At 35.9% G+C, this 14,544-nt stretch overlaps 1 protein-coding gene across 1 annotated transcript in view; it reads right to left on the bottom strand.

The window, feature by feature from the left end:
- SNX4 (sorting nexin 4) overlaps positions 1–14,544 on the bottom strand; it is a 71,578-nt gene that overhangs the window by 16,835 nt on the left and 40,199 nt on the right. The window contains exons 8-9 of the mRNA XM_030329613.2: positions 11,646–11,707; positions 781–846 (exon numbers count right to left, since the gene is read on the bottom strand). Coding sequence (XP_030185473.1) covers positions 781–846; positions 11,646–11,707 — 128 coding nt within the window. The remainder of the gene's footprint in view (positions 1–780; positions 847–11,645; positions 11,708–14,544) is intronic.

The raw sequence follows: 14,544 nt of genomic DNA, 5'->3' as shown, positions 1-14,544 counted from the left end.
TGTTTATATATAAAGTTTTCAGTGTAGAGGTATTTCATTTATATTTTGTTTTGATGCAATTATAAAAAGCATTGTTTTTCAATTTTTATCTTCTAATTGTTGTTGCTAGTATATAAAAACATTTGTTTTTTATATATTGAGCTTGTATTCTGCATCCTTGTTAAATTTGGTTGTTAGTTCTATAATACTTTTAGTTGATTACGATTTTCTATGTAAAAGATCCTGTTAACTACAAAAAGAGATCATTTTACTTCTTCCTAAGATTTATGCCTCGCATTTGATTTTCTTGTCTCTTCCTTGCTGGACTAGAGCCTCTACTACAATGTTTACCAGGAGTGGTGAGAGCAGACAATCTTGCCTTATTCCTTGATGTTAGGAAAAAGCATCAATATTTCACTATTAAGTACAATACTAGCTGTAAGTTTTTAATACTTCACTATTAAGTACATTAGCTGTAAGTTTTAAAACTGAAGAAACTCCTCTTATTCTCAGTTTGATGAGAATTTTTATTGTGAGTGGATGTTGAAATGCCTTTTCTACATGTATTGAAATAAACATACAAGTTTTCTTTATTCTACTAACATATGAATTGGACTGATTGATTTTTGAATGTTTTAAATTAATCTTCCATTTCTGAAATAAGCTTGTGTAAGTCAGATCTGTATACACAGCATATAACATAAAAGCCAGCAAACTTGATAAAAGCAGAACAGAAGAATCACTATCATTTCATCACTAAACTTCACTTTGGATTTTACCTTAAATGCTCTAGGTACTTACACATCCATATGGTGACCAGCACTCTGCAGTCCATCCCCCATTTCTTTTTCTATGGCACTCCACTCACTAGGGAGAAAAAGATAAAATCAAACACATCATGAATTAGATATGGAATATTATTAAATGGAATATTGTGTAAGGTTTTTTTTCTAGCTAGCTTTTAAACAACACAGTACTGTATTTGGATTTATTTTCTAATTCAAATATGCTGCCTTCCTCTTAAGTTTAACAACTAAACGCAAGTGAATACTTTAAAATGTTAGTTCAGAAATTGCTATCTGCTGCTGCAAAGTAAGTATCATACAATACAGCTTCTGCTTATAGACAACTTTCTCAGCTAGGGTGCCTTTTCACATTAATTGTGGAGCTTTAAAAAACTACAGATGCTAGCCCTGCTCTTGATCTACTTAGTCAGAATCTCTAGGGTAGAGGTGAGATATACATATACCTTTTAATTTTAATTTTTTTGAGAGACAGTGCATGTACAAGTGGAGGGCAGAGAGGGAGAGAGGGAGAGAGAATCTCAAGCTGGGCTTGGAGCCTGATATGGGGCTCAAGCTCACAACTGTGATCATGACCTGAACTGAAATCAGGACTCAGACTTGGGGTGCCTGGGTGGCTCAGTTGCTTAAACGTCCAACTTCAGCTCAGGTCATAATCTCATGTTTCATGGGTTGGAGCCCCATGTCCGGCTCTGTGCTGATACTGCAGAGCCTGGAGCCTGATTCACATTCTGCGTCTCCCTCCCTCTCTCTGTCCCTCCCCCGCTCACACTCTGTTTCTCTTTCAAAAAATAAATAAGCATTAAAAAAAAAAAAAAAGACTCAACCAACTGAGCCACCCGGGTGCCCCGAGACAGGTATACTCTTTAAAGTTCCATGGAATGGGGCGCCTGGGTGGCTCAGTCGGTTGAGCGGCCGACTTCAGCTCAGGTCACGATCTCGCGGTCCGTGAGTTCAAGCCCCGCGTCGGGCTCTGTGCTGAGAGCTCAGAGCCTGGAGCCTGTTTCAGATTCCGTGTCTCCTTCTCTCTGATCCTCCCCCATTCATGTCTCTGTCTCAAAAATAAGTAAAACTTAAAAAAAAAATTTAAAAAAAAATAAAGTTCCATGGAAGATTCTGATGAACACATCTAAGCTAACAAAAAAGGACAACTGTACCAAAATATTAAGTACACATTAAAACTTTAATAATATGCACTAAAGTTGCATGAGAAAGTCTACTAGAACCAAAGATCATTTTGTTGCCATTTTTTAAGATTTTTATTTTTAAGTAATCTCTATACCCAACATGGGGCTCGACCCCGACATCAAGAGTTGCGTGCTTTACTGACTGAGCCAGCCAGGTAGTTTTATATATATATATATATATTACAGTAAACTGAAAAAATAAGTCTGTAATCCCAAATACCAAGAGATGACCTAATTTGATATATTTCCTTCTAGTCTTTTTATTTACTCATTTTAATGTGGCTGAGATCATACGGTATATGCAATTTCGTATCATGCTTTTTTTCCTTCAGCATTTTCCCATATTATTAAAACAATTTGTTTTAAGCACTGTTTCATTAGGCAACTCAATTTTTTACTTTTATTTATTTATTTTTTATTTATTTATTTTTTTGCAACTCAATTTTTTAAGCCATTGTCCTGGCCATTCAGGTTGTTTGCAATTTTCCTCCTAGGTAAAAAATGTATAAGCCTCTCCACTTTCACCATATCATAAAAGAAAAAAAAAATTTAAACACTATTCTTTTGTTTTATACAGAATAAACCTGGCATTCTGTTGAAATACCAGACCATATGCTTATAGTATTAGAAGGAAGAAGACCTCACATGATTTTTAATATTGTCAAAGCAAAACAAACCTATAAATCACCTATGCAACACTATGGTTATGATTAAATAACAAAACAGCTATGGCTCCCTCTAATAATCTTCTCTCCTTAGATGTTTGTAACTACTCTCAAAGTAGTAATAGCAAGTTAACCCTGTTTAGTGTTTTGCTGTTTACCAAAAAAACAATGTTTAATATCTCTATATTATCTAAACTCTAAAGCCACATTTCTAATACCTCCAGGACAATTCTACTCTTACATACCTCTGTCACTTCAATTTCAATATATCCAAAGCTCTGTTCTTCACATGAAAAAGGAAATCTAGGGGTTTGGGCAGAACTAGCCAAATGTATAACTCAGCAATCACAGTTAATGTAACTGTAGGTCATGCTAACAGAGTTAATGGATAGTCCAGATCAACTGTCTATTGGATAGCCCAAAACACTTCATCTGCCTAATTTTTGAGCACCTTCCTATGTGCTACCAATTCAAGGCTAACATAACCAAATTTAATTCCTTTGTTTACCAAACAACAAAAACTAATTCAAGGAAGGTAGAGCTTATCCTTAATCAACTATATATATATTCCTATTAAGTACCTTAGAATCTGATAAATACCTGGCTTTTTTTTTTTTAATGTTTATTTATTTTGAGAGAGAGAGAGAGAGAGAGCGAGCGCGCGTGCAAGTGAGCACGTGAGGTGGGGAGGGGGCAGAAAGAGATGGAGAAAGAATCTTAAACTGCATCAGTGCAGAGCCTGATGTGGGGCTCAATCCCACAACACTGAGATCATGACTTGAGCTGAAATCAAGAGTCGGACACTTAACCAACTGAGCCACCCAGGCACCCCAAAATGTGGCATTTATTGTTTGCACATAAAATGAAAAAATAAATCAATAAGTGAATTAATAAATATGAAGAGAAAAACATGTACTGGATTCTGTGTATCAACCACTGCTACACACAAGACCTTTCCCCTCAAGGTACATATACTCTAGCCCTTTGCTGGTCTAGCAACAGCTTCACCTAGAATCTCATTAGAAATGCAGAATGATAGGGGCGCCTGGGTGGCGCAGTCGGTTAGGCGTCCGACTTCAGCCAGGTCACGATCTCGCGGTCCGTGAGTTCGAGCCCCGCGTCGGGCTCTGGGCTGATGGCTCAGAGCCTGGAGCCTGTTTCCGATTCTGTGTCTCCCTCTCTCTCTGCCCCTCCCCCGTTCATGCTCTGTCTCTCGCTGTCCCAAAAATAAATAAACGTTGAAAAAAAAAAAAATTTAAAAAAAAAAAAAAAAAAAAAAGAAATGCAGAATGATAGAACCCATTCCAGATATGCAACAAAATACTCATTTTAATAGTTCTCCAGGTGATTTGTATGCACATTAAAATTTAAGAAGCACTATCTAAACAAAAGGTTCTAACCTGGGGCCCAAGGATATGCCTAGGATTGGAAATAGAAAATGTTAACCAGTTTGCTGGGGAGAAGAGGAAACTATTAACATACAAGTAACTTTATAAAAGGGTAGTCGACTTAACATCAGCATTGTAAGAGAAAACTGAATCCTAAAGTACTTAATGGGTAGGTAATTGTCACATATGAACCAGATCAAAAAGGGTCTTGGATCTTTTGTAGCATCTGATAGAAGGAAAAGAAAGGAAAAGAAAATCACAAACATAAAAGTTTTGCATGTAATTTCAGAAGCTTCAGGCAACCTGAAGTCCATCTTCACCTCTTGGATTAAGAACGATGAAATACAGGAGGATCTAGCTGTCTCAGTCAGTACAGCATATGACTCTTGATGTCAGGGTTGTAAATTTGAGCCCCACAATTGGTGTAGAGATCACTTAAAAATAAAATCTTAAAAAAAAAAAAAAACAGAACTATGAACTTTAAAACCACTAAGGCCCTTCCTACTTCAGTATTTTACAATTTCAGTAAATGAAAGGAAGTAAAAGATTCCAAGAATGCCCAAGCATCAAAATTTAGGACAGGTATTAAAAATATTATAACAAAATAAAGGTTTAGAGAAAAATCTCATCACCCAATCTGATGTTCATCAGGGACAGAGACAGAGAGAAAGTCACTAGCGCAAGCAGGTCTGTGGTTATAGGTTTATGTTTATAGTTCTATGTAAGATTTCATTTAAATACAAAATTCCATGTCAAGAAAGGGTTTGGAAATCACTCTCTCCATTTAACCCTAATATTGAATAGATACTTAAAATCAGGTTCAGAGATCTAACATTGCTTACTCCAAGTCAGGTAGCTGTTCAGAGACAGAGCTGAGACTAGAATCAACTGCCCTTTGTGTGCTCTATTAATCCCAAACTATGGCACTTCTAATGAGGGAGTGGGGCACACTGAAGGCAAAGTGCAGGGTAACAGCAACCCCCACCCCCAGGTGGGACATGTAGGATATTCCTTGGACACTCCCAGCTACCCAAAAACAGGAAAGGACAAAACCCAAATGGTTAAACTGTAAGAGTCCGTCAGTTTACCAGAAAAAGGCAATCCCATCAAGCCTAAAGTCCAGGAACTCCCTACAGTCTTAAGGTTAATGCTTTGCTAGAGGGAAAAACCACCTTAGCTTGACAATAGCTAGGCCTCCAGCAATGCTTTAGCATGTGAAAGTCTCTTTGGAAACTCCCTCTTGACTGTATCTCCCTGGACTCCATAAAAAACGGTCACCCCCTACAACCCCAGTGCAGGTCTTGCTGCCCATGGGTCCCGTTCCCATGGTTTAATAAAATCATCTTTTTTGCACCAAAGACGTCTTCAAGAATTCTTCCTTGGCCATCGGCTCTGGACCCCACAAACTCCACCATCACCCCAAAACTTCATCACTTCCTTTTTTGTTCTCTTAATCAAAAAACTCTTTACTCCCACTATGCACATAACCAAAAAATAAAAATTACAGAATCATTAAACAAACGTAGATCTGTGTCTGTGAGCTCTGAGTACATGACAAGTTTTGTGTATCCATGAAATAAATTTGAAAGAAATGTTGCTCCTGTGTTTTCCTGGAATTCCTCGTAAGGAATCACATCAATTGAATCTGAAAGACATGTTTTTTTCTTGGTTGATTCTATATGGATTCATAATCTATAAATTAAGATGAATATTTAAAAATTAACAGAATAAACCATTTCAGGCTATGAGCTCCTGAAAGCTTTCATTAGCTTCAAATGCACAGTTACTAATACTGACAACTCTTTCCTTTTTTTTTCTAGGTCTTTTGCAGAGTGAATCCCACCTATATATATTCAGTCCAATTCTGGACAAGTGGATCTAAAGTTCCTAGCTCAGTCTGAAACTAGTGAAAATATAAGCTAGTTCTTTTTTTTTTTATTTTTTTTTCAACATTTTTTTTTTTATTTATTTTTGGGACAGAGAGAGACAGAGCATGAACGGGGGAGGGGCAGAGAGAGAGGGAGACACAGAATCGGAAACATGCTCCAGGCTCCGAGCCATCCGCCCAGAGCCTGACGCGGGGCTCGAACTCACGGACCGCGAGATGGTGACCTGGCTGAAGTCGGACGCTTAACCGACTGCGCCACCCAGGCGCCCCTAAAATATAAGCTAGTTCTATAAGCACCCATGGGAATGGCCCTTTGGCCTACCCTATATTGGATCAAGTGCTGTAATGCAGGCGGAAACTGCAAAAAGCCCAGGAACTCAAGAAGAGCACAAAATAAACTCCTGACCTCCAAAAAAACTAAAAAAAGAAAGAAATAAACAGCAACATGTGACATGAACATATTACTAAATTCATCCTATTTCCTCTCTGTGCACCTCATTCCTGCTTATTTCTTCCTTATATTTACACACACACATATATATATAAGTCATGTAAGTGTGTGTCTCGCCAGTTGCCTTCTTAACATGTACAGTCTTGGGGTGCCTGGGTGACTCAGTCAGTTAAGTGTCCAACTTTGGCTCAGGTCATTATCTCATGGTTCATGAATTCCAGCCCCACGGTGGGCTCTGTGCGGACAGCTGAGAGCCTGTTTCAGGTTCTGTGTCTGTCCCTCTTTCTCTGCCTCCCCACTTGTACTCTCTCTTTCTCTCTCTCTTAAAAATAACACCTGTATATCAATTAAGAAACCAATCAGCCCAAAAGAAAAAAAAGAGGACAAAAGATATGAATAGATTATGAAATAGGAAAAAAAAGGGCTGTTAATCACAAGAAAAAATAATTTGACATCAGTTATAATTTTAAAAATGTAAATTATAACTGCAGTAAAGAAACCATTCCTCATCATCAGTATGATACAGACAAAAGTTTGCTAACATACTGCTGAGTAATGGTGTAAGAAAACAGATATTAATACTTTTTTGGTGAGAAGTTAACAGCTTCTATACAGGGCAATTTGGCAGTATCTACCGCAACTACAAATGCAATTATCCTTAGAGCCAGTAACAACACTTGTAGAATTTTAGCCTACAAACATATTCATACACATGTGAAATGACATGAACAAGAACATTTATTGCAGCAATGAGAAAAATAAGACTAGAAATCATTAAGAAGAAATTAAATAAATTATGATCCTCCTCTTTAATAAAATTCAATGCAGTTATTTACTGATAATAATCTATCTCCAAGAGCAGTTCTTAAGTGAAAAAAGGTTAAACAAGTGAACATAGTGATGTATACAACATGCTCCCTTTTCATGTTTAAAAACAGAGGGAACATGCCTGTGTTTGTATGTTAATGTATTATAGTATTACATTTTACTAGGGGGATACATAAGAAACCAATAAACTGGTATTAGCTATCTCAGAGGAGACCTGAATGGTTAGCAGACAAGGGAGACTTTTCACTGCATAAGCTTTTATCCCTGTTGAATTTTGTGCCATATGGAATGTATTACCTATTCAAAAATGTAAAATGAATGTTGTTGGTTTTTTTTTCCTTTAGAGAAAGAGAGAGAAAGACAGTGCCAGGGAGAGGGGCAGAGAGAGACAGAGACAGGGCTCGGATCCCATGACCCTGGGATCATCACTAAGGTGAAATCAAGAGTCAGATGCTCAACCGAATGAGCCACCCAGGCACCCCAAATGAATTATTTTTAAATTAATTCAATCAAAAGGACTTATAATGGAACATTAGCAAAGACATTTTCTTATAAAGAGCTTCGGATAATAATTTCTAAAATGTCAGAACCAAAATAATACACAGGAAAAAAAAATCACAAAAGGTTCAAAAATAACCAAAATATGTAATATACGGTATATAAGTAGATATTCTAATTTACACTAAAATTACCCAAGACTGAAAAATTCATCTTGCAAAATCCTTCAGAAACTATAAAGTAACACCAAGAAAGAAAAAAAAGAGAAAGTCACTAATTATTTAAAATAGAATCTTCTTGGGCATTCTGCCAACAAGGTAAAGGGCAGTGGTCACTGCTTCAGAGTAGTTTCATTTTTATCTGCTCAGTATATTGGACTTCCTATTTTTTATCGAAAGAAATACTTTAAAACAAAAACTTCGGAAAGTACTATAGGACATCTATTAAAAACAAAACCGATATTTGAAGGAGCTGAGAGGATAAACAAAACACACAAGGCTTTAACCATACTAATCAAGAAAAAAAAAAGATCAAATAACATCAGAAATGAAGGAAGAGAAATAAAAACCAACACCACAGACATAAAAAGAATTATATGAGATATTATGAAAAATTTTATGCCAACAAACTGAACAACCTAGAAGAAATGGGTAAAATTAAATGGAATCAGGAAGAAATAGAAAATCTGAACAGACTGATTGCTCACAATGAAAATGAATCAGTAAAAAAACACTCCCAAGAAACAAAAGTCCAGGATCAGATGGCTGCACAGGTGAATTTTACCAAATATTTAAGCCTGGGTGGCTCAGTAGGTTAAGTGTCCGACTCTTGATATCAGCTCAGGTCATGATCTCAAGGTTGTGAGATCGAGCTCCATGTCAGGCTCTGTACTGACAGTGGGCACCTACTTTTTCTCCCTCTCTCTCTCTACCCCTGCCCTGGCTCGTGCACATGCACATACTCTCTCTCCAAATAAACATTTTTTTTTAAAAAGAGAGTTAGTACTTATTCTTCTCAAACTGTTCCAAAATAAAAAAGGAGGGATACAAAACCAGATACCAAAACCAGACAGGTACTACCAAAACAAAACAAAACAAAACAAAACAAAACAAAACAAAAACCCTGCAAAACTACAGGCCAATACATACCTCTGATGAATATAAGTGCAAAAACCTCCAACAAAATATTAGCAAACCAAATCCAACAATACATTAAAAGGATCTTTCATCACAGTCAAGTGGAGTTTATTCTAGGGATGCAAGGTGGTCCAATATTTACAAATCCATCAACATGATACATCACATTAACAAGGAAAGGATAAAAACCATATGATCATCTCCATAAATGCAGAAGAAGCATTTGACAAAGTACAACATCCATTCGTGATAAAAACTCTCAAGAAAGTGGGTTTAGAGGGAACATACCTCAACATAATAAAGGCCACATACGAAAAAATGCACAGCTAACATCATACTCTATGGTGAAAAACAGAGCTTTTCTTCTAAGATCAGTAACAGAAGAGAGAGGTCAACTCTCAGCACTGTTAGAGTACTGAAAGTCCTAGCCACCACAAGCAGACAAGAAAAAGAAATAAAAGCCATCCAAATTGGTAAGGAAGAAGTAAACTTTCACTATTTACAAATGACATGATACTATATATAGTAAACCCTAAAGACTCCACCATAAAACTATTAGAACTAATAAATGAATTCAGTAAAGTCACAGGACACAAAATTAATATACAGAAAACTATTGTATTTCTATAAGCTAATAACGTAGCAGAAAGAAAAATTAAGAAAACAATTCCATTTGCAACTGCACCAAAAATAATAAAATATCCAGGAATAAACTTAATGAGGTGAAAGAGATGTCATCTCTGAAAACTAAAACATGAATGAAAGAAATTGAAGATGACACAAATAAAAAGATATTCCATGTTCATGAATTGAAAGAATCAATATTAAAATGTTCCAAAATACCCAAAGCAATCTAGATTTAACATAATCCCTATATAAATACCAAAGAGCAGTTTTCACAGAACTAGAACAAAAAATCCTAAAATCTGTATGGAACCATAGAAGACCCTAAATAGCCAAAGTAATCTTGAGAAACAAGAACAAAGCTGGAGGTATCACAATCCCAGATTTCAAGATACACTACAAACCTGTAGTAATCAAAACAGTATTATGGTACTGGCACAAAAACACAGAGATCAATGGAACAGAATACAGAGACCAAAAATAAACATACACTTATATGGTCAATTACTCTACAACAAAGGAAACAAGAATATACAATGGAAAAAAGAGTCTCTTCAACAAATAGTGTTGGGACAGCTACATGCAAAAGAATGAAATTGGACTACTTTTATTCACCATCCACAAAAATAAACTCAAAATGGACTAAAGATGTAAATATGAAACCTAAAATCATAAAACTCCTAGAAGAAAACATAGGTAGTAACCTCTTTGACATCAGCCAAAGAAACAGTTTTCTAGATCTATCTCCTCAGGTAAGAGCAACAAAAGCTAAAATAAACTATTGGGACTACACCAAAATAAAAAGCTTTTGCACAGTGAAGGACTAGTGAAGGACTCAATCAACAAAATGAAAACACAACCTACTGAATGAGAGAAGATACCTGCAAATGATATATCCAATAAGGGGTTAATATTCATACTATATAAAGAACTTATACAATGCAACAGCAAAAAAACACAAATAATCCAATTAAAAGTAGGCAGAGGACCTGAATAGACATTTTTTCCAAAGAAGACATACCGATCGATGGACAACAGACAAATGAAAAGATGCTCAATATCACTCTAATCATTGGGGACATGCAAATCAAAACCACAATGAGGTATCCCCTCATGTCTGTCAGAATGGCAAGAAGTAACAAGGGTTTGTGAAGATGTGGAGAAAAAGGAATCCTCCTGCACTGTTGGGTTGCAAATTGGTACAACCACTATGGAGGTTCCTAAAAAAATTAAAAATAGTATTACCATGGGGCACCTGTGTGGCTCAGTAGGTTAAGCATCTGACTCTTGCTTTCAGCTCAGGTCATGATCACACAGTTCGTGAGTTTGAGCCCCATGATGGGCTCTGCAATGAGAGCACAGAGCCTGCTTGGGATTCTCTGTCTTGCTCTCACTCTGCCCCTGCCCTGCTCGCATGCTCTTCCTCAAAATAAATTAATTAACTTAAAAAAATAGTACTACCATATGATCCAGTAATTCCACTACTAGGTATTTACTCAAAGAAAACAAAAACACTAATTAAAAAAGATATATGCACCCCTATGTATATTGCAGCATTATTAATAGCCAAGATATGAAAGCAACCCAGTGCCTATCCATAGAGAAATGGATAAAGAAGATGCGAAATAGATATATATATAAATACACATAAATGTTTATAAATAAGTATATAAATATCTCATATCGTCTCTATCCATTGTGTGTATGCGTATGTGTGTGTGTGAGTATATGTGTATATATAGAGAGAATATAATGTTAAGTGAAGTCAGACTGAGGAAAATAAATACCCTATGACTTCACTTGTATGTGGAATTTAAGAAATAAAACAAAGAGAAAAAAGACAAACAAAAAACCCCCAAACTGTTAAATACAGAGAACAAACTGGTAGTTGCCAAAGACGGGGGGGTGCGGAGAATATGGGTGAAATAGGTGAAGAGGGTTAAGAGGTACACTTATCTTGATGAGCACTGAGAAATGTATAGGATTGTTGAATCATTATATTGTACACCTGAAACTAATATAACACTGTATATTAATTATACTTGAATAAAAAAATTAAGTAATTATGCCATAACATACAAAATAAATAAAAACTTAACATCTACATTTCAGACCCATAAATTGTCAAGAATTATAGTTGTCAGGCAAAAAGCTAATCAGAGCTAATCATTTATTCTAAAAGGTCACATAATGCTTACCTGAAAACTCGCCCATAATTCCCATGCACTTTATACACACCATAGAGTCGATCTGCTACTCTCTGGAATAAATTTTTAAAAGAGATTACTATTAGGTCAAAGTTATATACAGATTATTCTTTAAAAAGATGTCATCTTCATTTAAAAAAACAAAAGCTTAGTACAATAAACTTGAAAAATATGAAAAAGAAAAAAATTTCCCAAAGGCTCATCATGAGGTTGGGGAGGAACTAGTGCTATCATCATATTTATGTAACTGCTTTCATATATATATATATACATATATATATATATATCTGTGTATTTATTATATATATATAAAAAGAACGTATAAAGATATATGTTTTAATTATTGCTTTAAAATTTCTTATGTTAAAAGTGGTAAGGGGCGTCTGGGTGGCTCAGTTGGTTAAGGGTCAGACTCTTAGTTTTAGCTCAGGTCATGATCTCACAATTCATGAATTCAAGTCACACCTTGGGCTCTGCACTGCTTGGGATTCTCTCACCCTCTCTCTCTGCCCTTCTCATGCACTCTTGCTCTGTCTCAAAATACACAAACTTAAAAAAAAAAAAAAAAAGGGACAATATTTTTATCCAGCAGGTCAATATTACATTTAATAAATACGACTTTAAATAGCTGCATAAAATTCCACCTAGCAGTGTATACAATATATAACCACTCCTTGTTGGATATTTAGTTATCCCTAATTTTTTCAGTAGTATACATAATTTTGTAATGAGCACCTCTGAGAGTAAAGCTTTTCCCAAATTTCAGATTGTTTCCTTACGAAAAAGTTCTCAAAGTGGAATTTACCAGGGTAAAAATATAAACATTTTCAATTTTATTCATAGTTTTATACATAAGTGCTGAACACATACAATATACTTCTATGCTACTTTATCACTATAATGCTTTCTAACCAACACATTAGATATTTTAATAACAGAATTATAATTTAGATCTAATTATAATTAGATAAAGATGAAATATATACTGTGTAGCTATTCACACAAATTTTACAAAAGACAAAACACCACATATGATAATTAATGCTTTACTCTCCTGCAAACTATTACGGACATGAACTGAAGACCAAAAGTAATCCCACATAAAACCCTAAACCCTAAAAAAAAAATTCTCAGTATACAAAAAAATATTCTTGGTTACACAGTTTCTAAATGTAAACACTGAGGATAAATTACCTAATTTGTTACTCAAACATCTGAGGAATTAGGCATTAACCATACAACAAATCCTAACCCTTTCAATACCTCAGCTTAAAGTGAATGAACCAGTATTATAAATACACGGAGCAGATGTAAGAAGAACATAAACTGTTTTCCATCTCTTCTTGACTTGCTCTAAAGGAACATGTACACACCAGACTAGAGAGCAATACACTACAGGACTGCAAATTGTTTCTGTAGTCGTATTAGAACATTCAGGTTACCATTGTATACGGCTGCTTTCATAGCAGAACTGAATTGATTTGACATGGATCGTATGGCCCAAAAAGCTGAAAATATTTACTATCTAGCCTTCTAGTCTGCCCACCTCTGCACCCGACTCAAGACAAAGCTTGTAGTCTTCATTCTGCTTGAAACATTCTAGAGTCATCCCCAGACCTCTCAACTACTTTCTCTAGGATGCTATTTCCCAATTATTTCTGAGTCCTATAGAGTGTCAAAGGTCGTTTACTTAAAAAAAATTTTTTTAATATTTATTCATTTTTGAGAAACAGAGAGAGACAGAGCATGAGTGGGGAGGGGCAGAGAGAGAGGGAGATTCAGAATCCAAAGCAGGCTCCAGGCTCTGAGCTGCCAGCACAGAGCCTGACTGGGGCTCGAACTAGTGACCTGAGCCAAAGTCAGACGCTTAACTGAATGAGCCACCTGGGCGCCCCAGTTGTTTACTTTTTTAAAGTGATTCCATCATCAAGTAAATTTGGGAAACACTGAGGTAATAAAATTTAACCAGTAAGAGTTTTCCTTCCTATAGAACTTTTTAGCCCTTTAATACCATATCTTAATCATAACTATTCAAGAAAGAGATGGTTTGCACTAGAAAAAATACAGGACTGGCATTTCAGAGAATATAAAATGGAAATGCCATTCTAGGACACTAATTTTTCTAGATCCTTGTACTTAAAAAAAATTTTAATGTTTGTTTATTTTTGAGAGACAGAGACAGAGTACAAGGGGGGGAGGGGCAGAGAGCGAGGGAAACACAGAATCTAAAGCAGGCTCAAAGCTCTGAGTTGTCAGCACAGAGCCCGACGTGGGGCTCCAAACGCATGAACTGCGAGACTGTGACCTGAGCCAAAGTCGGACTTCAACCAACTGAGCCACCCAGGGCGGGGGTGGGGGTGGGGGGGGTGAGGGGTGGTTCTTTAAAGATCAAACCTCTTCTTGAAAGCTGAGTGTTTTATCATAAGATATTAAGTATGGAAGAGAGGGAGAGAGCTTATTAAGCAACCATGTAAAAACAAAAACTGCAGGAAACTTAAGTACAAATGCAGATCCAAAATAAATGTTCAAAGATAAAGTTTGTGAATCCCAATTACTTAAAAGTTTATTTCTTTAAAGTGTATCACTCTTGGCAGCTGGTATAAAAGGAGGTTCTACCAGAGTTATTAGAACTCTGGAAAATATTTTGGTCCACAGAGTATGCCCAAAAGAGGCAAGAGTCTTCCTATATTAAAAAAGATGAGCAACCACATGAGGAATTACCTACCCACGAACTAGGCAACAGACACTTAGCAGTTGTTATGGGACCAACAATGTTTCTGATATCAACTATTCATGGAAACAAATGGATCTAGCTAACTAAAACATGAAATGACTTTTATCTAGATCATTAGGCAGTGGGAAAGAAGAACCAAAGAAAAACTATTAATCA

The sequence above is a fragment of the Lynx canadensis genome, chromosome C2 (assembly GCF_007474595.2).
Source record: "Lynx canadensis isolate LIC74 chromosome C2, mLynCan4.pri.v2, whole genome shotgun sequence".
Lineage (NCBI taxonomy): Eukaryota > Metazoa > Chordata > Mammalia > Carnivora > Felidae > Lynx > Lynx canadensis.
This window is presented reverse-complemented; position numbering and strand designations above follow the sequence as displayed.